The following is a 25733-nucleotide window of genomic DNA, read 5'->3' as shown; positions in this document are numbered from 1 at the left end:
AATGCCCGCTGGCATTAAAGGCTTTCTCCTCTGTGATGCAGGGTGTGGATCCAAAGCAGCTGGCCAGCCCTGAAGGTTGGCTGGCCTCTTTCCTGAGCTCTAGGGTTGGGGACTTTGCAAGTAAAACTTCCTCACTATCTTCCAGCCAGCTTCCCATCGTGTGAAATCCCATTCGTCCCCTGTCCCGGGACACCTCTGGATAAACACAGATGTGCTGTAGGCAAACCTGGGTTGCAAATATTTTTTTATATACAAGTTTGAGGTGTCCGAAATGAAAATAAATGAGGAATAGAAATAAAAATCACAACTGCCCTCCTGTCTTGGCTAAAGTATGTATTTAAAGCTGCAAGTAGGCAGCTTTTGGCTTGGTTATTTCCTTTGTAGACAATGGTTGGCAGTCATGACTTGGACAAATGTTAGCTTAAGATTCAGCAGAACTCTGCACAAGTGTCTCTGGGCTGCGCTGACTTATTTGGCACAAGTGCAGAAGGTTCTGGTGGGTCATTATGAACCCAAGACTTAGCACTGATTTGCAGAGGTATTTGGGGTGAAATTGAAGGACCTCTTAAGGCCAGAGCTGGCCCTCTGCACAGGAGTGAATTGCCTCCTTCATGCATTGGGCATTTTCATTGGCTTCTAGGCAGTGAAAGGATCTACATTAAGGAGCTAGTCTGTGCTAAAAATGAGACATTTTAATGAAAGACGCTGTGATTTATCTCCAGGGGAAATAGCTTGCTGATGACATCTCACTGCTGTGCTTAATAAAGCTTGCTTTGTAAGCTTATATTTTTGGAATAAAGTTCTAAAATTGAAGGCCAGACAGCAGTGTTTTTCACTAAAATTACTCCTTGGTCAAATCACGTTGTATTTTGTCAGCATTACTGGAAGTGCTGCAGTTGTGTATAGGATTTTAATCTTTTAGTAATTCACGTTGGAATACTTTTGATTGTATTACATTTTAAGGAAGAATTTAGGAGTGACTATAGGGTTGTACCATGGTACCTTGGACACCTGCCATTAAACCATTTACATTTCATTTTCTTGTGAACTTACTTTAAAATACCACATGGAGCTGGGAAACGGAGCCGGTTGGGGTCGGGTCAAATGAGGGGTTTCTTTACTAGAACACTTGCTAGGCAAGATCTAATCAGGCTTACAGCGCTGTTGTTAAATTAACTAAAATTTAGATAATCAATCAGACTTGTCAATGATTTTAATGTGCTGTTGTTTTTTCTTTGTTTAAAGGTGGTTGTGTTAGATCAGTAAAGACTGACCTTGATTATTATTTTTTTGGCTGGGTCTTAGATTAATGCAGGATTAGTTCCGAGTGGTTCTGTTTGTTGCCACAATCCAGTAGAGTCTGCAACAACCTGGCATCTGAACGTGCTCTAGTGACAGACGTTGCTTCTGGGGCAGGCTGTTTAAATTCTGCGCTCTCGTAGGAAGGCGCCTGTGTTGTGACTAGAACGCACATTTGGTCAAAGCACTGATCTCCTCCCGGAGAGGGTACGAGGAGTGAAGACTAGGGTGCGCTTGTTGATCTTAAGGCATAAGAACTTACATGGGTGACTCCCACAGATGCATTTGGCTGAATCCAGCTGAAAATACCTGTGGCTGCCGGAGCTGCGAGGAGCTGTGGTCTCCGTTTTCTGCAGCAGACCAGCTCTCTGGGGGAGGCAGGCTTGGCAGTGCTCAGCTGATGTGACTGGTGGCTGTAACTGCAGAGCTGTGGAGGGAAAAGAATGAAAGACGAAGGCCCTAATGCCTGTCCTGGGGGAGGGGAGGAGGGAAAGAGAGATAGAGGCAGTTGCTTCACTTTCAAACAAGAGCAGCTGCTGTATCTAGGAGACTAGCCGGTCTCGGCTATTTTCTCTGGGACCACGGCCCTTTGTTATTTCAGAGACTGCTTGTGGCTGTTAAGTGATTCTTTTGCTACTGAGCAGGCCGGTGGACAGCACTGGAGAGGGAAGTCCTTCCTTCCAACTCCTAATTCCACGTGGGCAGCAGCTCGGCTTCTATACGGGCCTGGTCTAAGTGCTATCCAGGGTGTCACTGGTGAAGTGGTCCCATCCCCTAGGAACTGGATTAACCTCTCTCCCCCGCACCTTGCGTTGATGTAGGGCACAGTCTGTTAACGACGCGGGGCTGCTGTTGGCCTCAGCGGTTAGCCTGTGAAGGCACTGTACTCTCGACGCTGCGTTCTTCCAAACTGGTTCCAAAGAGAACCAGTGCACAACGAAGAAGAATGGTGGGTGAGTCAGGAGGTGGCACTCTTCGCTCTGCCAGTGAACCAACACCCCTCAGGGCTGGTGGAGGAGGAGCAGTCTTCCAGATGAGACCTGTAGGGGGCACTAGACCCAGCACCTTTGGTAAATTCTAAATTGCACAATTATGTTCTGCTGATCCAAGCTACTCTTAAGATTTCTGTGGGATGCAGGATAATTGTTTCTTGTCCCTGAACTGTTGTGTAGTGTGTTGGTGTTAATTCTGACCTGCAATGCCACATATGCCTGTATTTCAGTGGCAGGGAAAACATTTGCTACATGGCATTGTGTGACTGTAAAATAGTGGGGATCCACTTGTATCAAAGGCAATAGATAAACTGAAAGTCTTGTCCCAGTCTCCTCCTCCTTACCCAAGTAGGTGCTTACTTAAGCCTATTACTAAGTATCCAGTGGCGCTATAACTTGATAGCTGATTATCAAACCAAATGTCATGGCATAGCGCTCTTTGGCAGCTCACAGTAAATGTTACCAAAGTGATTAATCAGTTCTGTATTTGATTTTTTTTTTAAACATCTTTAGATTCAGAAAGCATGGGATCTTACACCAATAATTTAAACTAGAGGGGGGTGTTTAGGATGTGTATTCTTACTCAGACAATATATTAAAATGAGTCTTATACAAGACGTGGGTGCTGGTACTACAAAGACTTATGCAATACAAAACCTTGTGCAGGTGAGCAATCCCCTTCAAATCGAGTCTGACGTCAGCTGGCTTACGTGCAGCATGTAAAATCAAGCCCGCTAGTCTGTGCAGGATCAGCGCCTCACTGCCTGTGCTTGCCTGCTAAATTTAAAGCCCATGCATTGAATGCAGGACCTCCAAGGCCCGGGTTTGACCCTGGTCACGCACGGAATCAGGCGTCTCACAAAAAACGAGGATGTTGTGCCAGCTTGCTCATTCAGCATGGGCAACTTTTCTTTAGTTCCCTCTGTTTAATTCACATTCTTGGTGAATCCGGTTTACAGTTAGGAACAGCCGGTTTGTTGCAGGTAGATTTGGATCTAAAATGAGTAGACTACTTAGGATATTTATCTCATGTTCAGTATCATCGCATCTCTGTGCCTTACAGAAATGACAAAACAAATGGGCAGACCCATTTTACGTTTCAGTAGAGCATGTTGGGGGATTTGGGGTTAATTTATTTTGGTGACTGCAGGGATGTGCTTCCAGGAGGATTAACTTGTTTCTACAATTCTCTCCTTTTTTCTCCCCCCGATTATGTAAAGATCTCAACAGCAATGGATTCATTTGTGATTATGAGCTGCATGAACTCTTCAAGGAAGCTAATCTGCCTCTCCCAGGATACAAAGTGAGAGAGATCATTCAGAATCTTATGATTGACAGTGACAAGAACAAGGATGGGAAGATTAGCTTTGAAGAATTTGTGTTTGTAAGTATATTTCTGCATTTCCCTGCAATTGAGCTAACCGTGTTTTTGCTGTAGGGTTTTGTGACAAGGACACAGTCTGAACTGCTTTAGATGAAGTCTAATAATAATGGGTGTAACTTCTCATTCCATTCACCCGGATCACAGACTGTCTACTTTGTATTAGGGCTTGATATTTTTTTTTTTTTAAGACAGTTTGAAGTTAATGCTTAGTGCTTCTAGAAACATTGTCTGATAGGCCCAGCCTTTCCTACCAAAGTACTGGCCTTCCCCAGGGGAAAAAGCAGGGTTACTTTTGAAGGAATGGAGCAGAAAATGTCTCACAACTTTCCCAGTATGAAATCTGTCTGCCTTAGAGAGGCTGAAGGTCGTTCCTTTCTAGGGTGACTTGGCCTTTTCTGAGTAGAGGGAAAGGTTCTTTCACTTATCAAACCTCAGAAGATCCTGACTTGAAATTGACTTGATCTTTCCAAACGCTTTTTAGGTCCCCAACCCAAACCAGGATTGATGTGATGGGATCTATGCACTCATGCCACTTCGCATCTTGCTAAGCCCTAGTCTCCACTAGAAAACTAGGTCAACATAACTACGTTGGTCAGGGGTGCGGAAAATCCACACCTCTACATGTCGGAGTTAAGCCGACCTATGTCCCCGTGTAGACTGCAGTAAGTTAACAGAGGAATTCTTCCATCAACCTAGCCACTGCCCCTCGGGGAGGTGGATTACCTACGCCAGTGGGATAATTTTAAGTGTAGTTAAGCCTTAAGTCCTGTCCTACTTCCTGGATCGTGGCTAGTTAATGCTTGGTTCCCCAGACTAGTGGAGCAGAAGGAAAGGAAAGTTTCTTACCTCTCGAGTGCATGTGACTACAAATCACTTGAGAATCTTCTGTTTGTTACAAATGAGGGTGGGAGGCAGGTTTATAAGGTACACTTAGTGATTAGTTCTAGGTGCTGGTCTGATTGATTTAACTTTCACCATTGGCCTGCTTTTCCCTTCTGAGGAGGATAATCTGGAAGACAAATCTAGAAGCTGGCCTTTGACTCTAAAAAGGGATCAGAAAAAGTGAAGTATTTCTGGCAAAGGCTTTCTCTGAAAGCCTGTACCCTTTTTACACTCTGACGGTGATGTGACAGCAATGCCACAGAATGTGTGGGGTGAGAAGGACAGCTGTTTCTATGTGCAAAACTTCTCTTGATTTCTTTTAACTTTTTGTTCCTCAGTTATTTTCAGACCCTCTGAACTCTTGAGTTCGGAGCAGAATAGTAAGTGGGAGTTCATTTGCCGTTTGTGAGCACTTGCATGTTGGGTGCATGTTTCAAATGCCAGTTTGCACTGGTTCATAATTCTAACTTGCACTAGAACACAGTTTAAAAGATTCTCATCCACATAAGTGAAGTGTTTAATAATTTTGTATGTTAATAATATGAAGATCTCCTACCAGCAACTAACCTCTGTGTGGAGACCATCAGATCTAGCACAATTCTGCTTATGAAGTTTATTTATAAAAGTGTAGAAAGAGGGCATGTTACAGTTTCAGTATAATTACTTGGAGAAAAAATATGAAGGAGGAGAAAGACTTATCTGAGGTTGACCAGGATTTCATTGCCAAAAAGTGGTCTTGAAATGAAGGGTTGGCTAGCCTTGTTCATTTGAATGACTCCAACAGTAGGGTGCTGGAGCAGCTCCTTGATTGGTCATGGAAAATAAAATAAAAGCACCTAGGTAACTTATTAAAATGAAAGTAATTCATCTAGTGAGCAGCTTGTTACTTTGCAAAGCGGTCGTAGTAAACCTGCCATCTGAAGTGCACTGCTTCTAAAAGAGGATTTTAAAGGGTCCGTTTGAATAGTCCAACAAATCGTTCACTGTGCGAGGCTGCACGTTTCCAAATTTGTAATCAAAAGATCTGTGGCACAAACTCACTCCATCCCCTGTGGAGCCTTGATCCTCTGGTCCAGCCAAGCTGTCTCTGGTGCAGGCGCGATGGGGGGAGAGGCGATGTTGCTGAGTGCCACCTTTGTGCTACCCCATCCTGGTGGCAGCAAGGGCTGATTCAGTTTGGTGTCTAATGCTGTGTTGACTGGCCATGTCTCTGGTGCAGAGGGCTTTAAGGAGTAGGGAATGGGGACAAAGCTAGCTACAGTCACTCTGCTACTGGGGGCTTACAGTCGTGTTCTGCAACCAGAGCTGCAGATAAAGAAAACATTGAAAAATATGTTGGGCCACTAGAGAAATGCTTAGTCCTGCCCATGCCGAAGGATCCCACTACAAGCTGTACCAGAAGAAGGGGGATTGCTGAGACCGGTAAGGAACAGCGATGTTCTAGAGGGAGGGAGGGATAGCTCAGTGGTTTGAGCATTGGCCTGCTGAACCCAGGGTTGTGAGTTCAGGGATCTGGGGCAAAAATCTGTCAGGGACGGTTCTTGGTCCTGCTGTGAAGGCAGGGGGCTGGACTCGTTGACCTTTCAAGGTCCCTTCCAGTTCTAGGAGATGGGATATCTCCATATCAAAAAATAGTGCGCACTGGGGGCAGGGAGGAGCTTGAGCACCAGACACTGAAATCTGAGATGGTAACTGAGAGCCCTACCCGAGCCTTGCCCCTGAGCACCATGGGAGTCTGTCTGACACCTACACAGTATTGACAGCCTTTCAGTGACGGGTGTAGGCGCCCCTTGCTGAAGACAGAAGTCAGTCCCTTCAGGAGGGTCGAAGTCGATTGAGAATGGTTGGGTAGAGATGTTCTGACATGCACTTTCTTCCTTTTCTCCTCTCCCCAACCTCACCAAGAGTCCCAGGCCTGAGGGCTTTTAGAAAGATGCTCCATACCCAGCGTTCTTCTGAGATTCTGACATTACCCCAGTTCTCCTGGACTTGCATTCAGTGTGCCCACAAATGCTGCCTTTGGAATTCTGAAATGCTTGGCAAGGCTGCCGAGAGCTGCACAGGAGAGTAGACATTAGATTTAAGCCAAAATACTGGATGGGTTTGAAATCCTGACAGGACACTGGCCTGCTGCCCTCTTGGTTAATCTCTGTTGCCCATCATAAGGCCCCCTTGGAGTAGTAGCTTTGAGTTAGCCAGGATATGGCAGACTAGCTACGGTGTGTGACTAACGCTACTGCTCCAGCTTGGTGTGTGGAATTGTGCCGTGCTGGGAACAAGGTCTGATTGTTACAAGAAATGGGGGCTTATCTTCAGCTCGTCAGTGCCAAAACTGTGCCTTTTACACACGAGAAGCAGAAGGTGCAGTATTACTGCTGAGGCAGAGGGGGAGATGTGTGTACCTGGGAACTGTGTAAAGAGGAAAAGGAAATACGAGAAGACACCATGCATCTTTAATGCACCAGGGAAAGGGGCAAAGTCGTCCTGCATGGAGAGCGTTCCTCTGTGGAGCAGAAGCTGGAGGTTAGAGCGCTTGGGTGCTTTTCCAGGAGGATGTGCCCGCTGGGAAGCTTTCAGTAAGAGTGCAGAAAAACTGGATGATTGTCAAAACCCCAAGAGGATGGCTGAGTCTCACTTAGGCAAATATTTCATGGAAGATACAAGGTGTGAGGCAAGATTGTTGTAAGCCCACGTGGAGGAGCAGATAGGACTGGGGCTCAGCAGGGACTAGCACGAGGAGAGCAAAATGGTGAGCTCTTGGAGGTGTGGACAGCTGATTGGGTTACGATAGTTCTAGGCAGAGGTAACCTCTGAGATGATGGTGATTTCTTGATGTGAATTAGTTTTTCTTTCCTAATAATTAGCTCAATAGACAGTACATTAATATCTGCAAAGAAATCCCAGCATGAGATTTTCCATGCTGAAGATTCTCTCTTAACCTCAAACATCAAGAGCGTGTACTGATTTGGTCTGTTGAAAAGTTAGGCTATTGCTAGGTAACAAATATGGTAAGAAAGTCACTGCTGCAGTCCATCTTAGAGCTGTATTATTTCACACTTGCTCAGATTTGCTTTAAAGAACTCAGGTTTTTGTTTTCTGTGGGATGTGGACAAAGTCACATCTGTATGAACTAAAGACACATCCACATGAGCTGTCCTGCTTACACAAACTGGTTAAAATTGTGCAACAGCTTTCTGAATTGTTTTGCTCACATGGAGAATGCATGTATACTTGCTTTCAGACTGCAGAGTTTTGAGCTCTTCTGGTGGCCTCTTGAAACCGAACTAAAATAATAAATGTATGTAAGTTACTGGTTTCTTAAGGCTTCCATTTGAGTAGGTATTTGTACTACTTGATTTGATTCAATCTAATGGAACCACATTGTTTTCCCCCATAGTAAATTTAAATCCGGCATTATTTTGCGAGACCAGTCTTATGTTTACTGACTATATTACAAAGTTTGTTTAAACACGTGTTTTCCAGTTTATAAAAATGAATGTTTGTCTAAACAAAACTTTTTGAACTGTAGATTTTCCAAGAACTGAAAAGCAGTGAGATTGCTAAGACTTTCAGAAAAGCCATCAACAGAAAAGAGGGAATTTGTGCTATTGGTGGAACCTCCGAGCTCTCCAGTGAAGGAACACAACATTCTTATTCAGGTATTTCTCTGACATTCGAATGCTTTCTTGAGTAAACAAACCAAACCCTAGAACTAGCAAGTTTAGTGAACTGGCAGAAAACAAGCTCATATGTTTGTTTGTTTTCCCCCCTGAATAGTCAGATTGAAAGACGAGCAAGGCTAAATATCAAGTGATGCTACGTTAGCTCTGTTTAAGTCGAGTGGTTGAGTATGTCCACATTCCTGTTTTAGATTTGTCCTGCTAGCGATTTCAGTTTGCTGATCTAGTCGTAGTGCATTTGACTATAGCCAGCTCAGTGAGTGACTTGTACTTCGAAAACTCCTCTACTACGACAGAGGATAAAAAGCTGTGAATTTGACTTTTATGACCAATCAGTGCTTCATTTGTAATGATAGAGGTACTGGGGCTCAAACAATTAGGTGCCAGGGCTCAAGTTGTTTTTTTACATTGATAATGGATGCAGCAACCCAAAAGTGACGGGGCTATGAACTGCCAAGCCCCCGGCAAGCTCTGGCACAAATTAGGCCCTGTGACCAATCAAATGAAAATGTAGTGCAATAATGCACTGTTCAATTGTATGCTCTGCTGTAAAAAGCCTGCATTTGCTTTACGATTGCACTCGTTTTAGAGGAAGAAAAATATGCCTTTGTAAACTGGATAAACAAAGCCTTGGAAAATGATCCCGACTGCAGGCATGTTATTCCAATGAATCCAAATACAGACGACCTGTTCAAAGCTGTTGGAGATGGGATTGTACTATGGTAAGTCGTAAGTCTCTTTCCTACAGAAGTTCTGTCATTGGGACTTGGCTCTTCAGTCCAGACTGATTTTCTGCCCCGGTATGTTTGGATAGAATACTTTGCCCATATACAAAGGGGTATGTAGTCACTGCAGACTTTCCCGGCAAGAGAGTGCTTTTGCTTTGATGCTAGCTTTTGATGATGTGGGGGAAACTGGAGTTATCTATGGTCTGTCGACTCTGACTTCTCTTTGGGTTTGAAATGTAGTTTACCTCTCCCTGCTACCCCTCAGAGGCTTGGATATTATATTAGCAACATTTAGCTTGGCACATTCATCTCATTACACACAGTGACTTTGGAAAAGACTGTCTTACAAAAACCCAGCTACATTCACAGATGCACAGAAATGTGTGACAGTGACCTGTGGGGGCATGTTCTGACATCAGTCCAGTTTCCTTACTTACCTGTATCTCGAATCACTATCATGTCCCTTGTTGGAAGCCTCAACAGAGGCTAAGGATGAATGTGTCTAGCAATAGGAGCTCTGAATACCTGATCTACTTCCCATTGACTCTAATGGTAGCTGGATTAGGCTCTAGGTCTAGGACTAAGGTGGGGCCCCTTAGTATGGAAACTTGCTCTGATGTTCACTGCAAAATTTGGAGTCTACTCTCCAGGGCCATCAAACAGCCTACATTTTTACTCTGTAGAAACGGCTTTTAGATTTAAAAGCAAAGTGGAATGGTATTCCAGTGGCACTGTAGCAAAAGGCTGAAGATCTATTGTAGGTTAGGCATTGCCTTTTTTCACTTTGATGATGTCTTTACCTGCCTTGTTTTGACACCTGCCCCTCTGTGATATAGAAGTAGGACTAAGTGGGGAACAATTTATAATGTAAAGCAAAAAGTCTGCTTCGATTCATCGTGCCAGGTGATGCCTGAAGCATTGCTCTACAGACTGACTAGTGGAAAAACCCATTCTGAGCCTTTTGTGAATTCACTTCACATGCCATCTCTTCCGGATGTGTGCACTGTCTAGGTTTTTATTTTGGAATTCATGTTTAATATTAGCAAGGTGTCTCCCTTCTAAGTATGCTGAACCACATAACGTGGTTAAATTGGAAGAAAACAAATCTTCACTCTAGACTGTACAGTAGAACAATGGGTCTTCACTCGTTTGCTGACGGTATTGTGAATAATTCATGTGTTTTTACTCATAGACTCATAGACTTTAAGGTCAGAAGGGACTAGTATGATCATCTAGTCTGATCTCCCACATGATGCAGGCCACAAAAGCTGACCCACCCCCTTTCCCTTGACTCAGCTGTTGAAGTCCCCAAATCCTGTGATTTAAGGACTTCAAGTCGCAGAGAATCCTCCAGCTAGCGACCCCCGCCCCATGCTGCGGAGGAAGGCGAAAAACTCAAGCAACTGAGCTAGTTCCGAGATGGTTGTTACTGTGTTGAAAGTTTCATCAGGCTTAACTATAAATTACAAACACATTCTTGATGTCACAAATCTAAACCTTTTATTTTAAACAACTGAGGACAAAGTATCTAATCAAATCTCATTATTATTCTGCTTATTTGCAACAACTTGTGTTAGGATTAAACGCTTAATGGTGTTTGAATATTTTTGTCTTTTGTCAGTAAAATGATCAATCTTTCTGTTCCGGATACAATTGACGAAAGAGCAATCAACAAGAAAAAACTCACACCATTTATAGTTCAGGTATGGAATAAAAAGACTTTCATTATCTCTGACAAAGATTGAAATCATGCAGGGCTTGTGAGGGGAGCTGAATACAGCAACCCATGGAATTAATTCATGACTCTGGTCCAGAGCAGACATCAGTTTTAATTGTATTTAATAATTTAAAGGAATCTCTGTACTGTGCATTAAATGGGTAATGTTCTGTAAATATTCATACGGGCAAGAGGAATGATGTAATGCTAAAAGCTGCTAAGGGTCCCCTTCACAGGCTTTATTCAAACTGAAATACTGTAGCTATCTACGTACCTCTAGGTTTATGCTGCTATTATCAGAAGGGCGGCCCATAGGTGTGCATGTATGTTTGTATTAGAATACACAACATAGTAAATTGATACATGTTGAATACACAAACTATGTACCTGTGTGCACACACAATATTTTAATGAACAATTTGATTTTCCAGTCTTAATCTTGTTGATGCCACTAGATTTGATTCAGAGGCTGAAACTAAAAACCAGACACTGAAATTAAACCCTTGGGTCTAATTCAATTCTTATTAATTCAGTCCTTCGTTGGGAATGCCTTTAAAAAACTCCCTTGGAGTCTAATGCAGCTGTAGTTACTATAAAACTGCAAGGTTTCTTCTGCTAAAAGCAGGGAAGTCCCCAGGCTGTACGCACTGAACAAAAGGCAGCGCGACCTCTCATTGAGTTGTCTTGTTTACAGGAAAACTTGAACTTGGCATTGAATTCCGCCTCCGCCATTGGGTGTCATGTTGTCAATATTGGAGCCGAGGACTTGAGGGAAGGGAAACCACATCTGGTGCTGGGGCTTCTCTGGCAGATTATTAAGATTGGCTTGTTCGCCGACATCGAACTCAGCAGAAATGAAGGTAGCAACAAACTGTCAATGATTGTTTATCCTTAGTCAAGCCTAACCTTAGGGTGACCAGATAATAAGTGTGAATTGGGATGGCGGTGGGCAGTAATAGGTTGCTTATATAAGACACAGCCCCGGTCACCCTGCCTAAACTGTCTCACATTACTGTCCTGTGGGGAGGGGGAATATATGAATGAGACTTGAAATTACTCATTTCAACGGCATTGCTCAGCCTGAGGGACATTGCCTTTCAGCTGTGGGTCCTTCATGCCACATTCTTCTCATCCAGCCAATCTACTCTTCATTTTTCTTCCCCTTCTCTGCAAAGGGACTTCTCTTACTGATCATTTTGATCAGGGGTCAGCAACCTTTCAGAAGGGGTGTGCCGAGTCTTCATTTATTCACTCTAATCTAAGGTTTCGCGTGCCAGTCATACATTCTGATGTTTTAGAAGGTCTCTCTCTATAAGTCTATAATATAGAACTAAACTATTGTTGTATGTAAAGTAAATAAGGTTTTTAAAATGTTTAAGAAGCTTCATTTAAAATTAAATTAAAATGCAGAGCCGCCCGGGCGGGTGGCCAGGATACGGGCAGCGTGAGTGCCACTGAAAATCTGCTCGCGTGCCGCCTTTGGCACGTGTGCCTTCGGTTGCCTACCCCTGGTTTTGATTGTGAAGAAACTGCTTTGGGTTCTCAGATTGAGATGTCCTGAACCCTCCCAGCACTTTATGGAGTTGGCTTGAATAGGCTGGATGGCACGCGCTGGTAGTGTGGCTGCATTTCAGTGGTAGCAATAGCGACAAGGTTTTCTTGTCATGGGCCCACCTTGAGCTAAATCAGCGCAAGCTTTGAGAGGTGTGAATGAGCTCGTGTTCTGTGAGCAATGAGAACTTCTGACTGGGAATGGGGGAACCACTAAATGTCCATAGACCATTACTTGGATGTATTTCTATCTGCAAGTAGATGTTCTCAAATCACAGGGCATCCTTGTGTGATGCTTAGAGCTGGTCAAAAAGCATACCTTCTTTTCTCAGATTTTTTGTAACTAAAATTTTCTGGCTTTTTGACAGAAACCTCCCAAAACTGTTTCTTGCGCGCGCGCTCTCTCTCTCTCTCTCTCTCTCTCTTTTTTTTTTTTAAACCAAATGGAAATTTTCACAGAACATTTTTTTGACCAGATTAAATGAAAAATATTCAACCAGGTCTATTAGTGTCCAGGGTGCATCACCTGAGTATCGATGCTAATGCTCTCCCTGCTCTAAAACACCAGGCAGCAAAGAACAAGTACATTAACTCTCTCCTTCGTTATGTCTTGATGCACCTCTCCGGTTGTTGAAGTTTGTTACACGATAGATCTTGCTTACTGAATATGTAGCCAGCTGACTAAAATAAAAGGTGTAATCTTTAAACCATAAACTTGAAACTGGCTTGGATGTTAAATCAAGCAAAATGTCTGGCCGCCTAGTGGTTAGGGCACCTGGACTTTTGACATCATCAGCTCTTCTGAATGAGGCAGAATTGGACCGAGGCAGAACTTGGATGGGGGCCCCCTGCCTGCAGGCAGTGGTGTTAGTGATTCGGCGAGTGGCATTCTCTTGGTAGAGCTCGAAATGCTGATTCTTAGGGACAGACTTCAGAAGATGTTTGGATCACAAATAACTGCACGTTGGCCATTTCCCATCTTCAACCACCTAAATTCCCCTGGCACCTTTCAGTAGGGTAGCTTAGCTTTCCTTTCCCTTGTCAGTGACCATGGAGTGATGCTGCAGGATGCCTACCACACGTAGCTGCTAAGTGATCCCACCAGTCAACAAGCTCTGGGATCCTTGTGGACTAACCGTGCCGCACAAAGACTTGTGTGTGACTTTGGTTTCCTTTTTATTACATTTTCCCTTCCCCCATCGCTACCATTGTAAGTAACATTTGGGTATAGAATTTCCAAATCTGCTCCCTAACACCCATCAGCAATGGACTTACAGCAGTGGTGTATTTGTAGTTGTAGTCATTTTTCAGAAAAACAGATGTGAAATCGCTTACACACTGATATTTAAACTGGAAGGGCATGTCCCAAATAAACCAGTTACATTGCCTCAACCTGCAATGTTGTAACTGGAGCTGATCAACAAATGTAAGTATTTTCGGGAGTGGGGGAGGGGTAAATCCTTCTAGAAACATGTTATATGGAATATTATGATTTTTTTAAAAAAATATTTTTATTGGAAAAACCAAGGTATGTTGGCAGAATCAGAAATTATTAGAGGAAAAACTTAGATATGGTCAGTCATTTTTTTTGTCCAAATTTCTTGGGTGAAATTTTTTTCAGCCAGCTCTAACTGCAACTTAGAAGAAGGCCTCTTTTTAAACCAAGACTGTCCTGTATTTATGCATGTCTGTTTGCCTCTAGCTTTGGCTGCCTTACTTCGTGATGGTGAGACTTTGGAGGATCTCATGAAACTGTCCCCAGAAGAGCTGCTTCTAAGATGGGCAAACTTCCATTTGGAAAACGCAGGGTGGCAGAAAATCAATAACTTCAGCTCCGACATCAAGGTAATTGGAGCGTTGCTTCTGTGAGGAGCAGCCAGATGCATCTGAGCCAGGTTGCTGGGGTGAAGTGTAAGTGTGTGTGTGTGTGTGTGTGTGTGTGTGTGTGTGAGAGAGAGAGCGATTTGTGCAGTACTTACTTCTCTCCTGAATTCTTACATAAATCGTTAACCAGTTAGGCCCTGATCCTGCAAACACACACTTGCTTTTAACTTCCCTGCCCTGCGTTTGATTTCAATGGGACTCTCAGGTTGGTGAAGCGGAGCACCTGTTAGTGTTTGCAGGATCCAGGCCTGCTTTACTTCAATAGAAGAGCCGACGCTGTCCTCGTACGGTAGAGAAATGGCGACTAGCGTACTCGGGGGTTCTGCCCTTGAATCCTCTCTGCTTGGTACTGATTATCCAGCCATAAAACCGAGTCTGGTGCGTCTTTGTTGTTTATGGATGCCTTCATCTTCAAAAGCTGCAGATACCAGTTCAAAAGCCCTTCAGGGTTTTTACTGCACCAGCAGGGAAGCAGTACATAGCTAGGACGCTTTCATGTGGTTAAAAGGCACATTCTCGAGACCGTTCTCTTTCAGAAGCTGTTTTCAAGGGTCCGTAGGAAGCACTGGACTAGAACTCATCCAAAAACATGGGGAAATATTTCACGAAATGTTTTGCCCAGTTCTGCAGTGGAGAGCTTGTTAATTGTATGGAAATGCTAACTCTTGTGAGCAAATACTGATACTTTACCTGAGATGGCACTGCAGAGAAATCTAGTCCTGTAGTTGTCACAGGGGACCTGGTGAAATGGGTGGTAGGTGGGAGAAGACGTGTCTCCTAGAGGGCCTCAACCCTGATGCCAATGGCTCTACCATTTTTGCCGACCCAAGCGCGCAAAAAAAAAAAAAAAGCCACCTGGACTGCGCCACCCCAGGAATGGATGGAATGCCGCCCCTTAGCATGTACCGCCCCAGGCACGTGCTTCCTCCGCGGGTGCCTGGAGCCGGCCCTGCTTCCTCCCAGCTAGCAGCCCTCCTGGGCGTGACTTCTTGTGCACTTTCTACAGCAAGGGCTCCAAACATGCCTGGAATCCAGTGACATGCCTACGGTTTGGGGGGTTAGAAGCAAGAGATTTATGTGACTTTTACACTATTTTAAACTTTCTTCTACCTAAAGGGAGCTTCCTTTAGTGCAGGAAGTAAATCGACGCCTAAGGGTGGCTGGCTGGAGGTGCAGAGAATGTTGCAGAAACTTTCAATTCCCCCTCCCCCCCTCCATTTTCAAAATGAGGGCTGGTCCACACTAACCCCCCACTACGAACTAAGGTACTAAGCTGAAGTCGAAGTATCTTAGTTAGAACTTACCGCGGGTTCACACGCAGCAGGTAGGCTCCCCCGTCGACTCCATGTACTCCTCTTGCAGAGCAGGAGCACCGGCGTCAACGGTGAGCACTTCCGGGATCGATTTATCGCGTCTAGACAAGACGTGATAAATTGATCCCAGAAGATCGATTGCTTACCGCCAGACCCGGAGGTAAGTATAGACGTACCCTTAGAAAAACTCCACCAAGAGCTCTGTCCAGATGGCTCTGCTCAGTGCAGGCTCCCAGCTCGTAGGATCTCATGGGACACTTCATGGTCCCAGTAAGGGAAAGTGTTTTAGTTCTTGTTTTTTCCTCTATTTCAAAAAAACAAGCTCAGGCCTGTATCCCCCCCTGCTTCTCACTAGACAAAAGGTTTGTACTCCCAAATCATCTCCGGAATGGCTAAAACCTTGATGTGAATACACAAAACTCATATCTTGTCTTGGGATCTGCCTTAAGAGAGAACCCAAAACCCTGCATTGTGTAAATGTGATGCAACAAGAAAAACCTGCAGGCTCCATGTATTCAAAATATCAACAACATTGTCTTCTCTTTACTGGTTTCCTTTAGCAATGTTGTAGTCCTACAGAATGATCCCTTTCTGATTTGAGGTGGGGAGGATGTGTCTATACGCCTGAGAAATTATATAGTAATTGGCATCAGGAGTATGAAGCTACTCTAGAGGTCAATATATATGGGCTGCCTACTGGATCTCTTGTTTAAGACTAGGACGTCCAACTTGCATTTTTTGGCAGATTGTGGTGGTGTAAAATATTCAATACTGACCAGTTATTTTGACCGTTTAAGTGCTGGTTTATGGCTCTAACACTGGCTTAACGTTTCTAACTTTGTTCTTCTTTCCTCTCATGCCTCTGGGATTTCTGCTGTGGTGCTCTTTCCCTCTTTGCTTTCTTGTCTGTCAAGCTCATTGACTTCAGTAATTCAGTCAAGGTACAGACACTAATCGTATTCAGTGACTTGATTCAGATGAGTCTGTGACGTAATGTTCGTGTGTGTTCAGCACCATGTGGGAGAGCTGAATATGCCACTTAATCCATTTCAGGATTCGAGAGCCTATTTCCATCTCCTCCACCAAATTGCGCCAAAGGGGCAGAAAGAAGGAGAGACGCAGATTGATATTAACATGTCTGGTTTCAATGTAAGTACTCAGTAAGTCTGTCTGGTTTTTTCCCTTGCCCTTACACTGTAAAACTGAAAGCTGGGTATAGACTTTGCAGTCTGCTTATGGCCTCTTGATCACCGTGATCAGTGGGCAAACCGAGACAGACACATTTCTGGCATACAGTTAAATGAGGATGTGTTTAGACCTGGGCATTAAGAGCAGTGCAACGATTGGAGTAAGCCAAATGTCTGAGGATTCAGTCGCCTTTATGCCTGGTGATGTATTAGTGAGCACGCTGAATCACAAGTTCTAATTATGATTCCAGCTGGCTACTATAAAGCTTGAGAGTGGAGCTTTCGAACAAAGCGGGTAGATGATGACCAGTGCATCCATAATGCTATGGCTTATTACTACAATATTTCTTCATTGCTTTGTTTTTATTCAGTCTGGTTAGTAAATGCCCCATGCCGCCTGAAAGCAGGCGGACTTGTGTATTCAGTCCAGCAAAGGCAGTGGTCAGGAAGAAGTTGAGTGACCTCCTCAGAGTCTGCTGGTTATTCATGCTTCTGTCACTCCCCGCAGGAGAAGGATGACTTGAAGAGAGCAGAATACATGCTTCAGCAGGCAGACAGACTGGGCTGCAGACAGTTTGTTACCCCTGCCGATGTTGTCAGTGGTAATCCCAAACTGAATTTAGCCTTTGTTGCAAATTTGTTCAACAAGTATCCGGCGCTTACCAAGCCGGAAAATCAGGACATCGATTGGACGCTACTGGAAGGTAATAAAATGTCTCTCCTATCATGATGTTTGAAGGAAAAATACCTGATGGAAATGTTTTGTACCACAAAAGGCTTTTAGCATTCTGATGAGCCAGGAGGCTTTTAAGAGTGGCAGTATCGAAAGATTCAGCACTGTAGTATTTCATTTTCAGCGATGCTGTTTACCAATGGATTTTAGATGAGGCATGTGCATGTGACCAACTCTTCTTGCATATTGGCACAGGGGTCAGATACCAGGCTCTGCACTGAAGTTTGAACGTAGAGTCATATATAGTGTGCTTTAACAAGACTGCCCAACCCCCACGACCGTGCTGAGAGGCTGGGAAGGTAGATGGGTTACCTGAGACACTGAGACGATGCTTTCAGAGGCATCACTGAAAGTACTGGGCTGCCAGGTTCTCAGCCATTTATTATTAATGCTAAATTCACTGCTGCGTATTCTCACCTGGGATATTGCACCTCTTACAGGTGGTGCATACGTCATAGTTCATTGTATTGACCCGAAACTCCTTAACTTCCCAAACCCTAGTTCGATCTTTCAGCATTGAGAAAAGATGTCCAGTTAGCTGCCCCACAAGTGGGTCCTTTATGAATCGTTATGGAGGCAACTGTTTTTCAACCTTAAAAATAAGCTGCCCGGTGCAGAACTTCCTGTCAGGGCCGGTGGGATGCTCCATGTCCCGAAGGCAGATTTCTCTCCAGATTGGTGAGAGGCAGCCGTGCCAGCATTATAACGTCTGTCTCCTTTAACGTAGGAGAGACACGTGAAGAAAGGACCTTCCGTAACTGGATGAACTCTCTCGGTGTGAATCCACACGTAAACCATCTGTATGGGTAGGTCTTCTGCATCTTTCTTCCACTAGAGCAGTTGGCTTTTAATCGAATGCAACTTCAGTTCTTAATCGACCAAAAAAGAAACCTTACATGTAAATGAAGTAAAATAGGTATTTGAACCTGTTCAGATCTTTGATTGTGTTTAATGATATGTTAGGGCACCTAGAGCCTTGGATAGGTGTCTTTTTTTCTTCTTTTTCTTTTTCTTTTTCTTTTCTTTTTTTTTTTTTTTTAATTAAAACTACCTAAAACAGGTGCTCCTCGGTAAAACCGCAAGCCTAGTGACTATATTAGCTGCTAGTCGGTCTGGAGATGCACTGGAATCTAGATTTGCCATATGATAACCCGGGTTTATCTCCCCATGTCAGAAGGCGGGAGAAGTTTGAAATTTTACTCTGGGGTGGTTGTTTGCTTCTTTTTTGTACTGTTGTAACATAATTAGTCATAACGTTAAATGTAAAGTCAAGGTATGCTTCACTCTCAGAACACCAGGACTAACTAATGCTAATCCATCCTAGTGACCTGCAAGATGCACTAGTAATATTACAACTATACGAAAAGATCAAAGTTCCTGTTGACTGGAATAAGGTTAACAAGCCACCATACCCCAAGCTTGGTGCAAACATGAAGAAGGTGAGAACTTTAAGTTACTGTAAGAACAATAAGCCTGGGTTAGAAATAACAATAACAATAAGCCTGGGTTAGAAATGTAAGTTTTGGAAGCCTTGTTATAGGTACAGGTCTGTCGCATCTTACGCTGGGGTTACGTTCTGCAGTCAGCTCATAAAGCAAAAATCGCGTATAGTCAAAATTACATTGAGTGTAATGGTGGGCGGAATCACCCGCACTACAGGTACAGTATTAAAATTGTGATTTTTCTTTTTTTGGTTTGTTTTTGCCAACCATGTAAAGCTGAAATTGTGCATGTTAAATGCATGTAAGATGTGACAGACCTGTGCATTTCTAATTTTTTCCGTTCTTGTACATATATATATTTTTTTCCCTGTGTGTGTAGCTCGAAAACTGTAACTATGCAGTGGATTTGGGAAAGCATGCGGCCAAATTCTCTCTGGTGGGCATTGGTGGACAGGACCTGAATGATGGAAACCAAACACTGACACTAGCTTTAGTCTGGCAGCTGATGAGGAGGTACAAAGCTTGGTTAAAATGTCTAAACTTTGTGAATGCAGCATTTGAGTGTAACATAGTATATCCCATGCTCATGACTTTCTCCCTCTCCCTCTGTGGGCGAGACCACAGATGGAGATCTGACAAAATACTTCTAGAGGTCAGAACTTTTTTTTTTTTTTTTTTTTTTCAAAATTCTAAAAGGGGAAAAACTGCAACAAATTTCAAAGTTTTTTTTTTTTAACTGAAATTTTTTGTTCTGAAATTGTAGGAGTAAAAAGCCTCCTTCCTCTCCCCCCCAATAAATTCCTCGAAAATTGCTTTTTAAACCCAGTTCTAAATGATTCTAGTAAGATACAAAACTGAAAATATGTACTGTACAGATAAAATGAGGCCACTTAATAACATTCAATATTCTAGCCAATATTTTCCTTAATGACTTGGATATTGGAGTGGATGCTTATAAAATTTGCAGAGGACACCAAGCTGGGAGGGGTTGCAAGCCCTTTCAGGGACAGGATTAGAATTAAAAGAACCTTGACAAATTAGAGAATTGGTCTGAATTCAACAAGATGAAATTCAATAAAGGCAAATGCAAAACTACAAATTGGGGAATTACTGGCTAGAGAGTGATTCTGGAAAGGATCTGGGAGTTCTGGTGGATCACAAATTGAATGAGTCGACAATGCGATGCAGTTGTGAAAAGGCAAACGTCATTCTGGGGTGCGTTAGGAGTGTTGTGTATAAGACACAGGAGGCAATTATCCTGCTCTACTCGACACTGGTAAGGCCTCAGCGGGAGTTCTGTGTCCAGTTCTGGGCACACACTGTAGGAAAGATTTGGAAAAATTGGAGAGTATCTAAAGGAGAGCAACCAAAATGCTAAAATGTTTAGGTAAACTGACCTATGAGGAAAGGTGGGTGTTTTTTTTTTTTGTTTTGTTTTTTTGGTTTTTTTTAAAGGGGCATCTTGAGACAATAAGAGTGAGAAGGAACCTTCTAAGTCTTCAACTATGTTAAGGGCAACGAGATATGATCAATTGTCCTACCTTCAGTGGACATGGATAACAAGAAGTAATGGGCTTAACCTGCAGCAAGGGAGATTTAGGTTAGATATGAGGAAAAAGCTTCTAACTCTAAGGGTAGTTAAGCACTAGCAATAGGCTTCCAAGGGAGGTTGTGGAATCCCCTTCATTGGAGGTTTTTAAGAATGGGTTAAACCAGTGGTTCTCACCCTATTTATCATTGCAGGCCACAAGTTGAGAACCAGAGCTCGCCCTATATTTCTGTGATTCGCTCTAAAGAATTGTATCTGCCTTTTTAATAATGCAAAGCTTTAGGTGCGTTACCCCTCTGAAATAATGCAGGTCAATCACAGTGCAGTCACTAACTTCATCTGAACCGATGGGGACCACCCAGCTTAGAAAGTGACTAAATACACGGCATCAGTTCAGTATTGTTCAGGGTGTCCTAACTGGTGGGGCACCTTGAGAGGAAGTGAGACAGAATCTTTCTCTTCCCTTGTGCACCAAAGGTAACACAGAGCAGAGGCTGAAGTCAGGACTCCCAAGGTGGGTCTGCTATTGTAGGTTGCTTTTTTGGGGGGGGGGCTCAGTAGCCACCCACCCCTATGCTGAATCCTGTACTGCATTCAGACCATGGCTTTGTTCCTGAACCATATCTACCCTGCGCTGTAAGGAACTGTCTTCCACTCATTCTCAGATACACCCTGAATGTTCTCGAGGACCTTGGTGATGGTCAGAAAGCAAATGATGACATCATAGTAAACTGGGTGAACAGGACACTGAGAGAAGCTGGCAAGTCAACCTCCATTCAGAGCTTTAAGGTACAGGGCTCCTTTTTCCAATGGGAGGGGGACTGGCATCTCCTTTGCATGCGTTGTGCTGCAGTGTTGGCCACAGACTTGGGTAACTCCATTGCAGGCCGTTGAGGGACATGGGTGGAGATTTGCTGCCTGTAAACCAGTTATTGTTTGTTTAGCACAGTCTAAGCACTTCATCGCAGCTGAACAGAGTAATAATGGTAATGTGGCATTGTAACTGGTTTGGAAAGGATCCCGTGGGGACTAATTATTAGTAGGTGGTAGCAATTTTGTGACTGTTAAAAAACCCCTTAGTTTTGTTACCCATTCCACAATCAATTCATTCCACTGTTGTGGAATGAGAAGCCAGACTTGTTAAATCCTCACCGTATGTCACTATGTATTCTTCTAGGACAAGACTATCAGCACTAGCTTGGCAGTGGTGGATTTAATTGATGCTATACAGCCTGGCTGTGTCAACTATGATCTTGTAAAGACAGGGGACTTATCAGAAGATGACAAACAGAATAATGCTATGTAAGTGTCTTGACCTTCAGGCTGCAGATGGGTGTGCTCCAAAACCAGTGTTCTCAATCTTTTGCCATACTGGGACTATCCAGCGACACCGTCCCACTTAGCATATCAGAAGGGCAGGTTTCTTGTGATGCCAGCTTTTGGAAGGAATAGAGAACTGCTTGAACAGTTCCTAGCAGATAGCCCTGTGAACAGATCTGATTCTCTCCAGTTTGATTCAGATTGATTTAATAAATACTTGGCCTGTATCTCAATATTTGATATTTGAACTCTTAGACACATGGGTCACTATGGTGAGTCTGTTTCCTGGTGAGATCAGCACGAGTCATCTTCAAAATAATTTTCCAGTGGGAGTACTGAACTGGAAAGTTGAAACTTGCTTTCCATTAAGATTCTGTAATAACTGTAACAGCAAACTTTCAGGTAACTTTCAGTACTCTGCTTGCTTGAATATTGATAGAAAGCAAACACAAGGAGCATGAACAGAAGGAGATGGTGAATAGTTAAGTTTCTGAACTAATAAGGGTTAGTATTTACTTATCTCTAAGGAATATTAAATATGCAACGAATAACTCAAGGTGTATGTATTACACTTTCTCATTAACTGTTTGTAGAATGGACTTAGGTTCAAAATATCAAGTAACGTGTATATTAAAAACGGCTAATTCTCTGTAATAAGGTTATTTTAAAACCAGTTGCTCTACATTAAAAATGCATATATAAAACAAATCTACTTCCCAGATCTAAACAATCACACCTTGAAATCGGAGTTAATACCTTCTTGTTAAATTGTGTTAGTGATCACTGAAATCACACTGCAAAGGCTGGCTGTTTGGCTAGCAAGTTCAGATAAAGGGGGGATTTCAAACGTTTACATGTACTCATTTCTCTTGACTGCTGAACAGGTATGCTGTGTCCATGGCCAGAAGAATTGGAGCCAGAGTATATGCTCTTCCAGAGGACCTTGTGGAGGTGAAACCAAAGATGGTTATGACCGTGTTTGCCTGTTTGATGGGCAGAGGAATGAAGAAAGTGTAAGATGCTGAGACACGTGCAAAAATCCCAACCTGCCACCCCCGTGCATGACTAGGCGATCAGCTGTGTCCGGGATGAAATGCTGTTGGCCTAAGAACTGTTGAAGTTTCAAGGACTCTCAGTTTTGCTTTGCAAGACTAGAACATTATCAACATTCTCAGGGAGAGGAGTTTTTAACCAACAGATTTGCTCTTTTCCCAGAATGGAAGTTTGATTTAAAGTGCTCACGGAAATGCATTCATATCAGACCAGCATCTTAAAAAATGCTGCACTGGACCTGTTTCTCAGATAGTCCGTGTTTTTCTTCTGAGGGTTGCTAAGGTGGTTGGCATGAATCTTAATAGAAACAAATCTCACTTTCTTTCTAAAAGACAGTTTAACTTGCGTCTTGTGGTCAAATCTTGTGTGTTCTGGGTTTGAGCTTTTATTCCTTGCCTCTGTAACCATAAAGTTACAGAAGAAGCTGGGATCTGTAGCGCAATTTATAAGGTTAAATGAGAAAATTGTATTTCTGAAGATCAGTCTTCCTGCAGTATTCTCGCTACATGGTGCTTTTTTATACACATAACAAATATTTTGATTACTTTACAAATAAAGCATAGCGTTTTTTTTTTTCTTGCTACCTTTATTTAAAGGTCTTTCAAGATAGACTATATTTGAGAATACCACCATAAAACTCAGCCTCTCTGGCAGTACTGGACATCGGATGGCATCAGATAACATGCTGATGGCATCATTAAATCTGAGAATCAAAATGAATGCATTTTTGTACGCATCTTGGTTCAATTTTGTGTGCACCTAGAAAATAATTTTTACAAATCCTGCATGTAAACTTCTATTACTTTTTTATTTAAAATTCTGTTGGGAATAAAACCTTGTAGGGCGGTTGTGAAGGGAAGAGGCAAATGTTACAAACAGCAGCAGGGTTAAGTAATCTGAACTGCAAAGGGCCGAGACACAAAACTATTTTTTACAACTATGCAGGAAGTGGTGTCACCAAAGAAGGAAGGAGCTGTATCCATAGGAGTCAATGTACTCTTGCTTTGGCAAGCTGTTTGCTATATTTTGAGATCCTGTTGCTATTCTGAGCTATTCAAATGATGTAATATGGTGGCAAAGCATTAGTTGAAATAAAAACATTTAAATACAAGCTTCTTTTTTTGCATATTTAATCTGATTCACACTTGTCTGTCTCTCCTTATTGACCATTCAATTTTTCAACTTACTTCCATGGTTTGGATGTGTGGGATTTTTGTGCTGATCTTTTGGTTTGCTTTCTGGGAGCTGCGTAAGAACAATTTTTTCCCCTTTTGCTCAGTAATGTTGGGGGCAAGGAGGGTTGACGTAATTGCTTGATCTCAGACTAGCTACTTTGTGAAAACTTTGTTAGTTATAACTGTGTTTGTTGTTTCAAACGACCTGCGAAGGGAATCCTATCCCATCCAACTTTAGTGTCCTTCCCCACCTTGATCCTTAGTATCCTTTATGGAAGGACGCTAACCATTTGAAATCTTCTGTGGCTGTCTCCCACTCCAGTGTGCCTACCCAGCATGTGCCCTTCCGGAGATGTCCCAGCTACCACTGAACCCTCTTGAATTAGGGAACTAGCTCCTAGGTCACAGAGGCTGGGTAAATGCTGTTTGGGGACTAGTAGTACCTCATCCCAAAGGGTGTAATAAGGCCAAATAATGAGGAGAAAGGGAATAGGCCTGGGTTCTGGCCTCTCCTGTTTGGTAGCTGCTTGGCCAGCCCTGTGATCTAACTTCCCACAGGGGTTGGTGGAGCTGTAACATCGCCAGCACGGTGCATGCCACGCGTTCTGCAACATCACGGAGAAGTCAGTTGTGCAGCCAGATGTTGTGGGACCTTAAAAGAGGCAAGACATTGGCTTTTGAGCAGAGGCTGGGTACTGTCGTAAGTCAAGCGTCGGCATGTTGATCCACATGGCCGGCGTGGATGCAAATTTGTTAATTCGGTTTTCAAACACTTTTGATGGTACTCTGCACTTCATGCAAGCTTTTCATAAGCATCATTAACGAGGTGGTTGAAGTCTGTGCCTTAAGACTGAATTCAGTGACAGATTAAGGATAGCCCAACTTCCACAATGCAATATAAAACTGTTCAGAGGGCATGTTCGACTAACTTTTGTTTTGTCAATAGTTGTCAAAGCTGTTTGCGCGAAGATCTTTGCTCCAGGCCTGGCCAGCATGCCACATGGTTTAAGTGCACAAAGATACCTAGACCTCTGTCTTTTAGCTTTTGTAAGTTTTCATCCATAATTAAGGCTGTAAGCTAGTGTTTGCAGAATTTTGGCAACATGTGAGGACCTTGCTTTGCTATGGAGCGTACTGTGATCGAGTAAATATTTCCGTATGGGAAGTCCAGGCGATGATGATTTGGAGATCATGATAGGAAGCAGTATTGATATGATGCACTTAATCTGTGATTACATGTTTAACTTCCATTATCAGAGCATCTGGTTCTGGTTTGTCTATGAAGTTGCCATCCTGATGGTCTCGGGAGGGAGATGTGCCCTGTCAGGGCTGTTCTGTGTGCAGTCTGCTGTTTGTTTGTTTGTTTTTGCAATACGTGCTTTATATTTTGAGTATTATTGTGTCAACTGCCTGATAAGGCTGTCCAAATATTTCCAATTCTTGGCGAAAGATGACATTTTTACTGTCTAGATGATTTCGTTTCTCTAAAGACTTGCTGCTGCAAGTAACTGTAGTCTTTAGAGCCAGCGTGGAGATTCATCTAGGAAGAGTTCTGTGCAGTCAGATTTATTATGCTTGGATCTAGTAATGAGGAAGCCTTCGCAACTCCTCTCTGGAATTATTTGTAATAATGCTGCTAATGTCTTCTAGCTAGTGTATTGGGAAGAGGCGGCTTTTATACTTCAGCAAAAGCATTTCCTAGGTATTCGTGGGTATAAATGCTGTGTGACTAGTTGAGTAGCATTCTAACCTCTCCAATGTTTTACTTTGAAACCCGTATCTGTCTTGTCTTTTTATTTCTTAATTACTGGTTTTCTCTCTAAATTCCTGCTGTTCTTAGCAGT

The 25733-nt window shown here is 43.1% G+C and overlaps 1 protein-coding gene across 25 annotated transcripts in view; it reads left to right on the top strand.

Moving 5' to 3' along the window:
- PLS3 (plastin 3) overlaps nt 1–23825 on the top strand; it is an 81659-nt gene extending 57834 nt beyond the window's left edge. For 15 of the 25 annotated variants that reach the window (XM_065556796.1, XM_042851199.2, XM_065556792.1 and 12 more), the window contains 14 exons: nt 3512–3675; nt 8087–8216; nt 8827–8959; nt 10587–10668; nt 11377–11542; nt 13936–14078; nt 16484–16579; nt 17126–17321; nt 18078–18156; nt 18675–18789; nt 19172–19305; nt 21007–21130; nt 21519–21643; nt 22546–23825. In XM_065556796.1, the coding sequence (XP_065412868.1) occupies nt 3512–3675; nt 8087–8216; nt 8827–8959; nt 10587–10668; nt 11377–11542; nt 13936–14078; nt 16484–16579; nt 17126–17321; nt 18078–18156; nt 18675–18789; nt 19172–19305; nt 21007–21130; nt 21519–21643; nt 22546–22678 (1820 nt within the window). In that variant the 3' untranslated portion in view covers nt 22679–23825. Of the gene's footprint in view, nt 1–3511; nt 3676–8086; nt 8217–8826; nt 8960–10586; nt 10669–11376; nt 11543–13935; nt 14079–16344; nt 16372–16483; nt 16580–17125; nt 17322–18077; nt 18157–18674; nt 18790–19171; nt 19306–21006; nt 21131–21518; nt 21644–22545 lie in introns of all 25 variants that reach the window. The other 10 variants (XM_042851203.2, XM_042851198.2, XM_042851201.2 and 7 more) reach the window with 1 other exon arrangement.
- The last annotated feature ends 1908 nt before the right edge of the window (nt 23826–25733 follow it).

Source organism: Chrysemys picta, chromosome 9, assembly GCF_011386835.1.
Source record: "Chrysemys picta bellii isolate R12L10 chromosome 9, ASM1138683v2, whole genome shotgun sequence".
In the NCBI taxonomy this organism is placed as follows: Eukaryota; Metazoa; Chordata; order Testudines; family Emydidae; genus Chrysemys; species Chrysemys picta.
Note: the sequence above shows the minus strand (reverse complement) of the source record. Positions and strands in the feature narration are given on the sequence as shown.